At 41.7% G+C, this 12,289-nt stretch overlaps 1 protein-coding gene across 4 annotated transcripts in view; it reads left to right on the top strand.

Annotated features, from left to right (window-relative positions):
* LOC310998232 (mitogen-activated protein kinase kinase kinase kinase 3-like) overlaps positions 1–12,289 on the top strand; it is a 38,438-nt gene that overhangs the window by 23,463 nt on the left and 2,686 nt on the right. For 3 of the 4 annotated variants that reach the window (XM_083988179.1, XM_083988178.1, XM_083988177.1), the window contains 13 exons: positions 1,760–1,812; positions 2,288–2,326; positions 4,730–4,804; positions 7,343–7,394; positions 7,538–7,916; positions 9,524–9,630; positions 10,592–10,633; positions 10,949–11,033; positions 11,169–11,248; positions 11,443–11,503; positions 11,618–11,735; positions 11,859–11,917; positions 12,103–12,206. In XM_083988179.1, the coding sequence (XP_083844305.1) occupies positions 1,760–1,812; positions 2,288–2,326; positions 4,730–4,804; positions 7,343–7,394; positions 7,538–7,916; positions 9,524–9,630; positions 10,592–10,633; positions 10,949–11,033; positions 11,169–11,248; positions 11,443–11,503; positions 11,618–11,735; positions 11,859–11,917; positions 12,103–12,206 (1,254 nt within the window). The remainder of the gene's footprint in view (positions 1–1,759; positions 1,813–2,287; positions 2,327–4,729; positions 4,805–7,342; positions 7,395–7,537; positions 7,917–9,523; positions 9,631–10,591; positions 10,634–10,948; positions 11,034–11,168; positions 11,249–11,442; positions 11,504–11,617; positions 11,736–11,858; positions 11,918–12,102; positions 12,207–12,289) is intronic. The other variant, XM_083988180.1, reaches the window with a different exon arrangement.

Below are 12,289 nucleotides of genomic sequence, written 5' to 3'. Positions count from 1 at the left end.
TCCTTCCATCTGTTACTGTTCATTTTGTTCTTCTTCTTTTTCCAGCCTTGGCTTTTTGCCTCACTAACTGGTGTTGTAGTCGTCATGGTGATAAAAGTCGTTAGTGACTGTTGTGGCTGTTGTTGTTGTTGTTGTTGTTGTTGTTCTTCCTGTTTTCAGATACACACACAGTGCACACTTAAGTTACAGTCAGTCAAATCAAATTATAAATCTTGTGGGTGTTTTTTTTTTTTTTTTTTCCTGGAAAATGTGAGATTTGTGTGGAGCAACGCACACACACACACACACACACACACTCAAATACACACATTTAAACACGCAGATGAAGGGGCTGGAGGTCAGAGGTTATTTAGTGCCTTGCTCAAGGACAGTTATCACATTTTATATTCACGTGACGTCTATACACTTCACCTTTCAGTCTGTACCTGACATTCACTTTCTCGTGCTCTCTCTCTCTCTACACAAAGTGTGTGTGTCTCTTTCCTACACCGCTGCTTACTTGTTCTCTAACCTCTTGCGTCTTGTAGCTGACCAGAGCAATGAGGCCTTTTTTCGGTGTGGGTGCGTGCGTGCGTGTATGTGTGTGTGTGTGTGTGTGTGTGTGTGTGTGTGTGTGTGTTCGACTGTGTGTTTGTGTCTTATCTCTTCGTTTCGCAGTATGCGTGTCGCCTTCTGCACGCTTGTTGCATTATGTCATTATCTTTTTTGTGGCACAATGCTGCATTCACATTGTGGTTGTATTGTATGAACTGTTGGTTTTGAACTGAACTCCACCAAGAGCTGCCGCAAAAAAACACACAAAAATTAACCAGTCATCACCAATAATCCTGTTCACATTCAAGAAGCTGCTGTGTTCAGAAACAACTCTTTGGCCACAGAGCAGCCATTTTTCAGCTTTGCAGCCATAACGAGGCGCAGCATCCTGTCGAGCTCTGGGTCTCACCACAGGCTGGAGGGGTGTGAAAATAGAAAAAAATAATTTTACTGTGTGTTATTCCCACATTCAATTGTACTGTGGTTTAATTACCTTGGTTGCTGTGATGGTTTTTGCCTTTATCTTACCTTTTTCATGTGAAATTGTTGCCGCTTTCACCTTTTTTGGGGTGAAACCAGGTCATAACTTGTTGTGATGACAGTTCATAAATACACTTATGAATCTTAGGGCATCACAGGCCAAAAAGAGTTTGGGAACCAACCACACATGTCTACATTTATCAGCCTGCTCTTGTTTTTACTTCGGCTGATAAGGATAAAGCAGGAATTCAACAATTGTTTTACTCTTTTGGAGTCCAGAAAAATCTTCCTCTGAGAGAATCACACTCAGTTTCTCTCTGTTATTTTGTGCACCTGTAATTCCATTTATAGGCAAATTTTGTCTATTAAATACATTTATTATGCCACAATGTGAACTCAGCAAGAGTCAAATCTATACGCATACAGCCACGTGCCTCCTGTATACACTGTATCTGTGCACCTCTGTGGTTATGAACTCTCATGGGGATGGTTTTATTTCTAGTGGGCTGTTGAACTGTTGTTGCTGTAGCTGCTACAGTCGCAGCTCCTGTAGTCATTTTGGCACTTGAACAGGGTTTCAGTCGTGGTCACTACTTCGGTGTGGTTTATTTCAGCCACACGACCCAGAGCTTCAGCCCTGTTTGTTTGTGCCTGTGGAGAAATAAGATACATTACTTAGCATCATAAATGAAACAGTTTGTGAAATATCAAGTCACAGCAGTAACGTCTTTTGTCTTTCTCGTAGGACCTGCAGCTGGAGTATGGCCATGACTCTCCGAGCCTGCTGGGAGGAAACAAGTGAGTCTCACCTTCTCTCTTAAGTCTGTCTCATCATGTTCTGTTTCTTTCCCTTTCTTCCTCCTCCTTATTCCTTCATCTGCAGTTGTGACTGTCCCAGTTTTTTTTTTTTTTTTTTTTTTTTTTTTACAGTTAACCATCTAGATTGAGGAAAGCTGCGGAGAGGCAGACTGTGAGATAGATAGAGGAGAAATTTCATGCTGTAGGCTTGATGATTTATTCATAATTGTAGTTTGAGGATGTCGAAGCTGCGTGTTTGCCTGCGCCTTCCGCTAACTAACAAGTGTGCTTTGTAGGCAGAGAGCTCAGGTTCAGATCAGGGCAGCAGAGTGTCCTCCAGAGGCAAGATGGTTTCTAAAGCATGTAGACTTTCACTCTCAGCAAATAAATTCTGAAATTAGTTTTTTTTTTTTCTCTCTCTCCCTCTGTCTCTCATTTCCTTGTGTGCTTTTCTCTTCACTTACTCAACAAACAGGAGTCTTCTTAAGTCCGTGGAGGAGGAGCTTCATCAGAGGTGAGTCAGACTCTTGTATCCTGACTGCCCTCAGGGTGCATTGATTTGCCGGTCTTCTAACCACGCCCACCCATCAGCCAATCATCGATAACGGCAGGACTAATTCGGCCAATCACACGCAACTAACGCTGCTGTAACGCCTCCGGGCCGACTGTCACCGTGGCTTTCAGCAGTTTGGACTCTCCCCGGTTTTATTTACCCCTCTGCGGCTTTGCTTCACGCTTTGTTGTCACCAGGACAAGGCTGTGCTTCATAGGAGCTTCCTGCAGAGCATGGCTTACACACACACACTCACACTCCCATGCGTGCATTCACCTACACACACACACACACAAACGCACGCACATTATGCAGTTTCTTAGCCAAAGCTGCAGTGGGTGTCCCTAGCTATTATCCTGGCAACTCTGTGGAGAAATTCTTCCTATTTGCCCCGAAGACAATGTTGATGATTACAGTTTTTTTATGCTTTGCTGTTTCCCATGATCTGTTACAAATAATGTGTTTCATTGAATTCTCTGGTTTGCAAAGTAACAAAGGTTAAAGAGAGTTTACGCATCTGTAGACAAAGGGCTGAATTTTGTAGAGCCAGGCAGAAGTTTACAGACCTGTAGTAAATGCAGCTCTGTTCAAGATTGTTACACCAGGAATCTGACAAGTAGATGAAAGTGGCTTTTTCTTGCTTATCTGTGACAGGCAGGTGTTATTTATTATGACGTTGTAAACCCAACGCCAGGACGGAGAGAGACTGTTAACAATTATTGACAAAGGCTTTTAGACAGAGGTCTGATGCTTAACTACGCAACCTTGACTGTTTGTCACAGTATATTTGTATAGTTAACCATATCTAAATAGAAGAAAAGGATTAGTATACTGTATATGGTCTGGGCTTGAAGGTTCTGTTTAATGGGAGTGCAATATATTTACTTTGAGTGGGGAGAGCTCAGTCGTTTCTTTTTCCAAAGACAGACAGTGCTGGCTTTGTTATCGCTGTAAAGGTGTTCAAAAATAGCCCGGGTCATGTCAGGTTCAAATGAATAAAATCTAATAAAGCAAATAAAAGATTAAAAAAACATACTGTCTGCCCAGGATTTCTCGTTTTAAACAGAGACACTGTTTTATTCTGATTAATTCCACATGCTTCTGCTTTGCTGTGTTTTTGATCAGTGTCAAACTACCAGTACTGTCAATGAGACTCACCACTTCCTGCTCAGACATTTCACATTAAAAGCCTCTGTGGCAGGCTTTTATTGTGAAATATCTGCAGGTGTTTAGTCACTGTTCAAGAGCACAGCAAAGTATTTACACTACTCACAAAAAGTTAGGGATATTTGACAAGAATATACCTATAAAAGTGTATGCTACAGTGATATTCAATCATGAAAGTCTTTTAAGTAGAATGATGCAATAGTAATTTCTTTATCTCAAACAAAAGCTAACAACAGTGGTGGCTATAGCACAACAAGAATCTCAATGTCTCAATAACTTGGTGGAGAGGAGAGGGAGAGAGAAGAGGACTGTATACAAATTGTCATTGAACCAGAACCACTAAATCAGACGGTGCTTGTGACTTTTTGTGGTTAATCACCTTGTTATTCAATAAGTACTGAAACATTGAACAATTGGACATGTGCATTCAAAAGTTTAGAGAAGGTTAAATTAAGGTTATAGTGCATTTTAGGTGCATTCTGAAATGTAATCAACATCCCTAACTTTTTGTGAGTAGTGTATAGCCTATATTAAAGTACTGACTGACAGTGAACAATGTTTCTGTTTAAAGAGAGAAGTACAGATAGAAACCACTTTCAAAACTGGCCTGGTTTTCTGTGCAGTAGTTGATATTTGAGGATTTACTGGACTTATTATAAACTGCAGGGAGTTGAATTGACTGATCATCAGGGGTTAAGTTTATTGTGGAGGGGCGTGTACGTACATCTGTAAGGACTGTATAGGTTTACACAGTAGAGCTGAGTCTGCGGTGTGGAAGTAATCAGCAGCTTATCGGGGGCACACACTGTGGAAAATTGACTTGATTTGTTGCTATTGATATTGATATTGATCTCTGTGTGTGAACATGAGGCTCCACTTTTCTGTTTGGATCTGTTCAGTCCTTTCAGATCTGGGTTCAGGGGTTCGAGGTAGTTTGTGAACCGAGCTTCACTCAGCTCTCCCTCCCCTTTCCCTTCTTCCCCCCCCCCCAAACCTCCTCCACCTCCTCTTCCTCCTCCTCTTCCTCGTGCTGTTGTCATCTCCTCCCTCCTTTGCTTGCTCCCTTTCTCCCTCCTTTGCTCTCCCTTCTTCATCTCCTTGTTTCTACTCTCTTCCTTCCCGTCTTCCACCCCCCTCCTCCCCCTTGTCCCTTCTTCCCCCCTTCCCCCCCACTCCTATCTTCACCTCCTCTCCCAGGGGCCATGTGGCACACTTAGGGGATGATGAGGATGAGGATGATGATGGTGCAGATGATGATGAAACTCACACCCAGTAAGTTGTCTCCCAGTCTTAGAGCTGGAAGCCTCTCCCTCCCTGTCTCCCCATCTCTCTCTTTCTCTCTCTCTTTCTCCACACATCCCTCCCTCTATTTAAAGAGGAAAGGAGGAGGAGGAGGAGGATGAGGAGGAGTAGGACAAGGAGGATTTCTTCCTCTCTTTGCCACAGTTTCATCCATGCATCTCTATATGCGGCACACCCCACCATCATGCCACACATATGCCACCTGTGTTTGTGTGTGTGTTTACAGCCCGTGTGTTCTCCATGCTGTTACTACTTGTGTGAAGTTTATTAACTACTAACAGTAACCCTAACCCCCCCAAAAAAAAGAAAACTCACCTCGAGGCTGTTGATATAGAAGATTGTACGACTCTTTATACTTCCATGTAAGCACAGGGTCAAGTAGGAACAGGGATTGGTCCAAAATCCACAGCATCACATATATATATATAGTACATTATAGCTACATGTAAATCCAGCTACATCTTCTTATTTAATTTTCCTTGGTTTTAAGGTTAGATTTTTGTGCAAAGTGCAAAATCTGAGGCCTGGGTGTAGTTTTGGTGTTAAGAGCCTCATGACCTTGACATCTTATTTGCTGTGTCTTGTTTTGTTCTCCGCCTGTGCTACCAACTGTGTGCGTGTGCGTGCGTGTGTGGTGCCTTCTGTTGTCTCCTGTCTTTAAAAAACTGTGTATTTGGCGTCCGGCCTTGTCCCTGATTGTGCAAAAGCCAAATGTCTGCGGCGGACTGGAGCTTTTCCTCTGCACAGACATTTTCCACTGAAGTAAAAAAAAAAAAAAAAAAAAAGGCCTTTTTAGTACTTTATGTTTTAGGCTTTTTTGCTCAGAGTAGATTAATTTCAAAAATAGGAAGGACCTGAATACCTAATTTTATTGCCACCAGTTTTAGCATTAAGTTAAAGAGAGCAGATTTACACATTTAAAACGTTTTTGGGTTATTTTAGGGTTATTTTGTCTACTTGTGACCAATTTGGGAAGGATTACTTACATTATTCCTAGAATATAAACCAAAATATTAAGCTTTTTTCACAAGCTAAACATGCTTGCTAGCTATAAACAGCGAATCAATCACATAAATATAAACATTAAGTGTTTTAGTTAACCATGCTAGCTATGTAGAGTATTTCACATTTAGCTTCTTTCACAAGCTAAAATATGCTAGCTACGTATGTAGGCTACTGTCACTGAGTACGATGTACAGAAGCAAACTATATCAACTCACCTCTGTCACAGAAGATGGTTCTTGGGATTTCCTTTTTGAAGTCATAAACCAGCTCCAGAGGAAGACAAGTTCTTGTATGTACTGATGTACTGTGTTAGAAACAAATTTCTTCGCCCTCCTCAACAATTGCTTCACAAAGGGAGGACCTTTGTCACTCGCGTCCCACCGCCATGCCACATTTTCCATTACAATTCCATTACAATACGACATTTGCATCATATTAGATATTTAGCTCCCAGCCCTGAATGTGTGAATTGATAAATCTATTGAGTGTCTATATATACACGTCTGTTGACAGTCATTCAGCCAAATCACTGTGACTCATTTTTGCCAGCGTCTTCGTTCTTGTGTTCAGTGTGATTGGCTCCCAGCCTCTCTGCTCTCTGATTGTTTCATTGTCTGTCAGTCAATAACAAGTTTCTCCTTAAACCTGTAGTCTCTAAGAAGAAATAATAAAGTCTCTGCGAATAGAGTGCTGGTCTGCATTCAAAATATGATATGATTTTGAATGAAAAAAGTGTAAAATGCAACCACCAATGTTTTTGCACTTTTGCTTGATTTAACTATTATTTTTAACAGATTGATATAAGAGAATACATTGAACTTGAAATGTTAGATTCAAGTAAAAATAATAGTATATATATTGTGGTAATTAATAAATAGTAATAGTATTTTAACAAAAAGGCCTGTGTGACTCTATCATGTCATCAGTTTTTCTGTAACAGTACTACTATTCTCAGAGATTTTACAAATGTTTTATCTCTAGTGTTTCATAATAATCTCTGTTATGTCAGTCTCTCGTTGTGATTAGTAGTTAACCTTTTACAGTAGTTACCTCGTCTCTGTCCTATAGTTATAGAAAGTTTCAGGCTATGGTTAGACTTGTCATTTCAGAGTTTTTTTTTTCTTTTCTTTTTAAGTTTGGAAAATAAATCAGGATTTCAGTCTCTGGTCTTGATGTACAAAAATGTTTCCACATTGAACAAACGTTAAAACCAGATTTAATCAGTGAGATTGTGCTTCTTTGCCAAGCTTATTCAGTAGTTTCAAGAAACCGACCTCTAACAAGTATGAAAACAGTAATATGTGATTGAACCAAAATGTTGCCTTCGGATCAAAGAAAGGGGAGGGAAAAAAAAAACAACGCTTCAAAATGTCAAGTGAAACCATAGCCTCAGTGGTGTTGTTCCCAGTGTAACTCAAGTTTGTAATAAAAAGCAGTTTCCAGTTTATTTTATGAGGGTTTCATCAAGCAGCGCCTCAAATCATCTGTCTTTTTATTCTTCAGTAAATCAAGTACTATCATGAGGCCAAAGGTCCCGCCTCCGCTTCCCCCCAAGGTATGAACAACTGAATGGCTCCATTTTGGGTCATTTTGTAATGTGGTTGGTTTTACTTCTGTTTAACAAAGTAGTTACATCGTAAGTTATTTTTTTGTAGATTTTTTTTTGGTTTAAACTCTTTGTCTATTTCTTTTTCTCAGCCCAAGTCGATCTGCTCGTCTCAGCAGCAGCAACTACAAAAACAGGACGACAGCCAATCGCACAGCGAGGACGACGGCGGAGGGGGAGGGACCATCAAGCGCTGTCCGGCCCCAGAGACGCCGAGCCCGGCCCGGCCCGCCTCTAACGTCCCCCCGCGGCCCCCGCCCCCGAAGCTGCCGCCCCACCGCCGCAGTAGCCTAGGTAACGAGAGCCCGAAGCGTACTACGGACGCCGAAAACTCTGCCCCAGAGGATGATGGGAGCTTTAGGCATTTCTGGGAGTGGCTCCACACGCCTCACACAGAGGAGGAGCTGGAGGAGGCGTGGGAGGTGCTGAAGGAGGTGAAAGAGGAGCAGGAAAAAGAGGAAAAGGAAGAGAGTAAGAGCAGCCGATTTGGTAGATTGGTCGTTTTTTCCGCAGACCCCTTTCGTCCCCCTCGACTGGTTGTGTGACCTCCCATTAGTCAGTCCTCGTAGTCTGGTTAATTTATTTGTTCCATGAGTTCATTAACAATGGTGCTTTTTTAACTTTTTTTTCTTTATTTTTTTTTGTTCGTAGTTCCCTCCGTCCATCAGCCTCTGCTCAATATGATTGTTTGTCATCTTTTGTCAAGTCTGATTGGTCCTTTAACCCAATCAGTCAACAACAGCTAGTAGTCTGCTACCACTTCCCCCTCACTTCCTAGGAGGAAGAAGGAAGAGGAGAAAACATCGTCCTGGCCGATCTAAACACAGGCAACAACATACACTCTCATGATGGTGCACATATGAAACCAATCCTCTATTTACATTCAGTACTAGACCAACTCATTCCTCCCATCATATATGATTCTCTTCAGTTAAATGTAGTCTTTCCTGTTCCCGTTTGCAGCTTTACTAATGTAAATAATCAAACACAAAAAAATGCACCAGATATTTTCCACATTCCCCCATACTGTCTGCAGCAGCGGTGATGATACCCCTGTACAATTTACAAGTGTGCTACCGCTTCCGTAGAAGGAAAAGCACATTTTAATAGAGTTGTGATTTTGTCCACATAACCGGGTTTTTAGTAAAGATTGAGAAAAGGCAGGTTAGATTATGACAATCAGCTCAGGTTGGCTATTGATTCTCAGATCAGTTTTCTGTGAGAAACGTTTAACAGTTTCTTGTTGTAGAAGTGTAGGTAGTTGTTTTCTTGTGGTGTTTGGAGTCGCGTCACAGAAAGACGGTGAAACACCCTGGAGAACATGGTGAACTGCACCTTTACTGTGTTTTTAAAAACCAGTAACCAGCACCAACAGGATGGGGAAAACAGGGCTAGAAAGAAAAGTACCGTACATTTACGCTGGAACGGTCCTTAAAGCCTTCAGCAGGCAAGGCATTGGCGGCGAAGCATGCTGTGTGCACAAATGTGTGTGTGTATGTGTGATGTCCTTTCAATATTTACAGGAAATGATTTGGTTTGCAGCTACACTTGAGACTTGTTACTTAAAAAAAAGAAGAAAAAAAAAAGAAGTCTCGTTATTTTTCAGCCAATACAAACTCATTCAACACAGTAGTGCATGCTGATTGGTTGTTATCCAGCCAAAGTTAATCTCTTATTGACCGCGTCTGCCCGGTGACAAACTCTATGGGGCATTCACACCTCCCTCTTGGTCATCATGACTATATTTGATCCTCTGCATTCTTCCTGCTAGCCTGCTCCTTCCCTCCCTCTCTGCTCCCAGTATTTGTTTGTTACTGTTTTAGTGTGACTCTCCTCTGTGTCTCTAGTCCCGCAGATCAGACTGTATTCACTGAAACCAACATTGTTTTTATAAGAACGTGTCCGTGTGAGTGGCGTGAAGTTCTGTCACAGAGTCTCTGTCTGTTCTTTCACTCACTTTATCCCCTCAAAGACGCATCTGCATTCACACATACACACACACTCTTGTCTCTGTCTTTGTCCCTCACACACTCACACAGTCTCTCTGACACTCCAACGCATTGTCTCTGTTGTCGTAGGTAATGGGCTGAACTCTCCACACAATGGTGAGAGGGACAGTCCAGCAGAGCGACAGTCCACCATGCCCCCTAGTGTCCCCATACGGAAAGACAAGAAGGACGTTCCGGTAAGCAGCAGACCTGGGTCTAGAGCCGTGACCCCGGGGACCTCCAGAGATGTCTGAGGAAGTTCCAGTGGAACCGTTTTTAAAATTAGATGTTTTCATTAATTTTCTATTTTGTTAATTAATCAGTAAAATTGCCACGGTGCTGTGGCTCAGAGCAGAGGAGTCAGACTCTCTGTGGAGTGAAGAGTGCCAGAGAGGGATTATGTTCTTGTCGTTGAACTGTCAAGGTGCTTTTGTTGTCGCGTTGGGAGATGCTAAATCACACCATTCCTCTGCAAAGCCCACACTGAAAACGGATATTGTCATTCTAGTTTTGTTACAGCAGAATATAGTCCCAATAAATTCTTAAACAAATAGTTCAACATGTTCGCAAATGGGCCCATTGCCATAATCCCTATAGTTTTAGGAGTAGGTTCATTGCCTTTAATTGTCGGTGCAAGCTATTTTTAGAACGGCGGAGCAGAGCCGCAAGCTGCTCAGAGCTACGCCATGGAGGCTCATGGGATTTCCTGGTTTCCCTCATCAAATACACAATCCAACAACTCCAAAACTCTCTGGTGGACAAGTTGTGACCTGCACATTCACCACGGTATGAGATAATAACGTAACGTTACGAGACAGAACTGCTCCGCCGTTCTAAAAGTAGCTTGCATCGACAAATAAAGGTAACGAACCTACTGCGAAAACTATAGGGATTATGGCAATAGGCCAATTTGCCAAAATGTTTAACTATCCCTTTAAATGTCCAGATACTTTGTAAGATTTGGTGATCTTGAAGGAAAATCTGACTTCATGTTGCTGCAACAATATTTGTGCAACTTCAGCTTCAGTTGTCTTCTGACACACTGTGTCAGGTTGACCTACAGGGTGTTACCAGGATCACTCACCATCATGTGCTGACTGATTTTGTGTTTGTGTTTCTGTGTGTGTGTGTTCGCGTGTGTTTATCCCTCTGACCCAGATGCCAATCAGTAACGGCCTCCCTCCTACACCCAAAGTCCATGTGAGTAACAACCTCCTTCAGAAAAACTGCTGAAACTTTGCAAGGATATACCACCGTATTAAATCACATGCTTCTCACATTAGCTGGATTACACAGTAGAAAAACCACCAGACATTTAATCCAACCTTTGAACCTCACCAGGAAAACCTTAATAACCCTGGAGGGAATTTCTACTTCTGATTTCTCTGAGCAAAAACATGTTCACGGAAAGAAAAACCTGAAACATTTCTGCATCATAATCTGCGCATTACTCGCCATATTTTGTGTCCAATTCTTCCTCTGCACTGTGTGAATGTGCTGTCCTGTTATTTGCAGATGGGTGCATGTTTCTCCAAGGTGTTCAACGGTTGTCCCCTGAAGATCCACTGTGCCACTTCTTGGATCAACCCCGACACCAGAGGTAACCAATAGGAAACCAGATACAGTGTTAACATGTATCTAGTTACATCTTGAATAAAACTAACCTGACTCTTGAAGAAACATATTAAATAACGTTGTTAAAACTGCTTTAAATGTTTGTGTGTGTGTATTTCAGATCAGTATTTGATATTTGGAGCTGAGGAGGGGATCTACACATTAAACCTGAATGAGCTGCACGAGACCACAATGGAACAGGTGAGACTGAGGATCATGAATTTTAGGATGTTAACACTAATGGATGTTAACATTTATATACATTTTGCTTCTTTTTTTCTATGAGAAGCCTAAATAATGATACTTTCCAGTGGGAGATGTTTATTCTAGGACATATGCTGCACTGTGGTGCTCATTGGCTGTGTCTCTGTTTCCTCTCTACTTTGCACCTGCAGCTCTTCCCTCGGCGGTGTACCTGGTTATATGTTATGAACAACTGTCTTCTTTCCATATCTGGTGAGCTCTTCATTATTTCATTTGTCAGAACATGTTATGTATTACATACTTTTTTTCCCCAAAAAAAATCTTAAATCCACATTATTTATTCACTTCTGTTTCATGCACTTCCAGGAAAAGCCTCCCAGCTGTACTCCCATACTCTGAGTGGTCTGTTCGAACAGGCCAGACAGTTACAGAAGTTACCAGTAGCCATTCCCACACACAAGCTGCCTGATAAGATGATTCCCAGGTAACTCCACCTACTTTACTCATCTAATCTGATATATTGAACTCCAACCAACACTAAAGCCTTTTTCTGTGGGAAACTCATTTTCTTTTATTTGTTTTTTGTTTTGTTTTTATCTGTTCACAGGAAGTTTGCTGTGTCCAATAAAATTCCAGACACTAAAGGGTGCCAAAAGTGCTGTGTGGGTGAGTCATTGAAAGGAGATTTTCATACCTTTTGTGACCAGCACTGCAAATTCAGGATGTTCTAGTTTAATCCTCTGTAACCTGTGCATCATAACACATAGTTTCACACTACCAATAAACTAAATTGTATATTATGTCCTTAGCATTAGCTCAAAAAGTAACAGGTTGTTGTTTTCTCTGTGCAGTGCGTAACCCGTACACAGGCCATAAGTACCTGTGTGGAGCCTTCCAGTCCAGTGTCATGCTGTTGGAGTGGGTGGAGTCAATGCAGAAGTTCATGCTCATCAAGGTGAGTTTGTTACCTACACCACACCAAACAGTACAGTAGGTCAGTGTGATTTATGTCATGTTACCGAGGTTTAACCTGCTTTC

Source organism: Trachurus trachurus, assembly GCF_905171665.1.
Source record: "Trachurus trachurus genome assembly, chromosome: 15".
NCBI lineage: Eukaryota > Metazoa > Chordata > Actinopteri > Carangiformes > Carangidae > Trachurus > Trachurus trachurus.
Note: the sequence above shows the minus strand (reverse complement) of the source record. Positions and strands in the feature narration are given on the sequence as shown.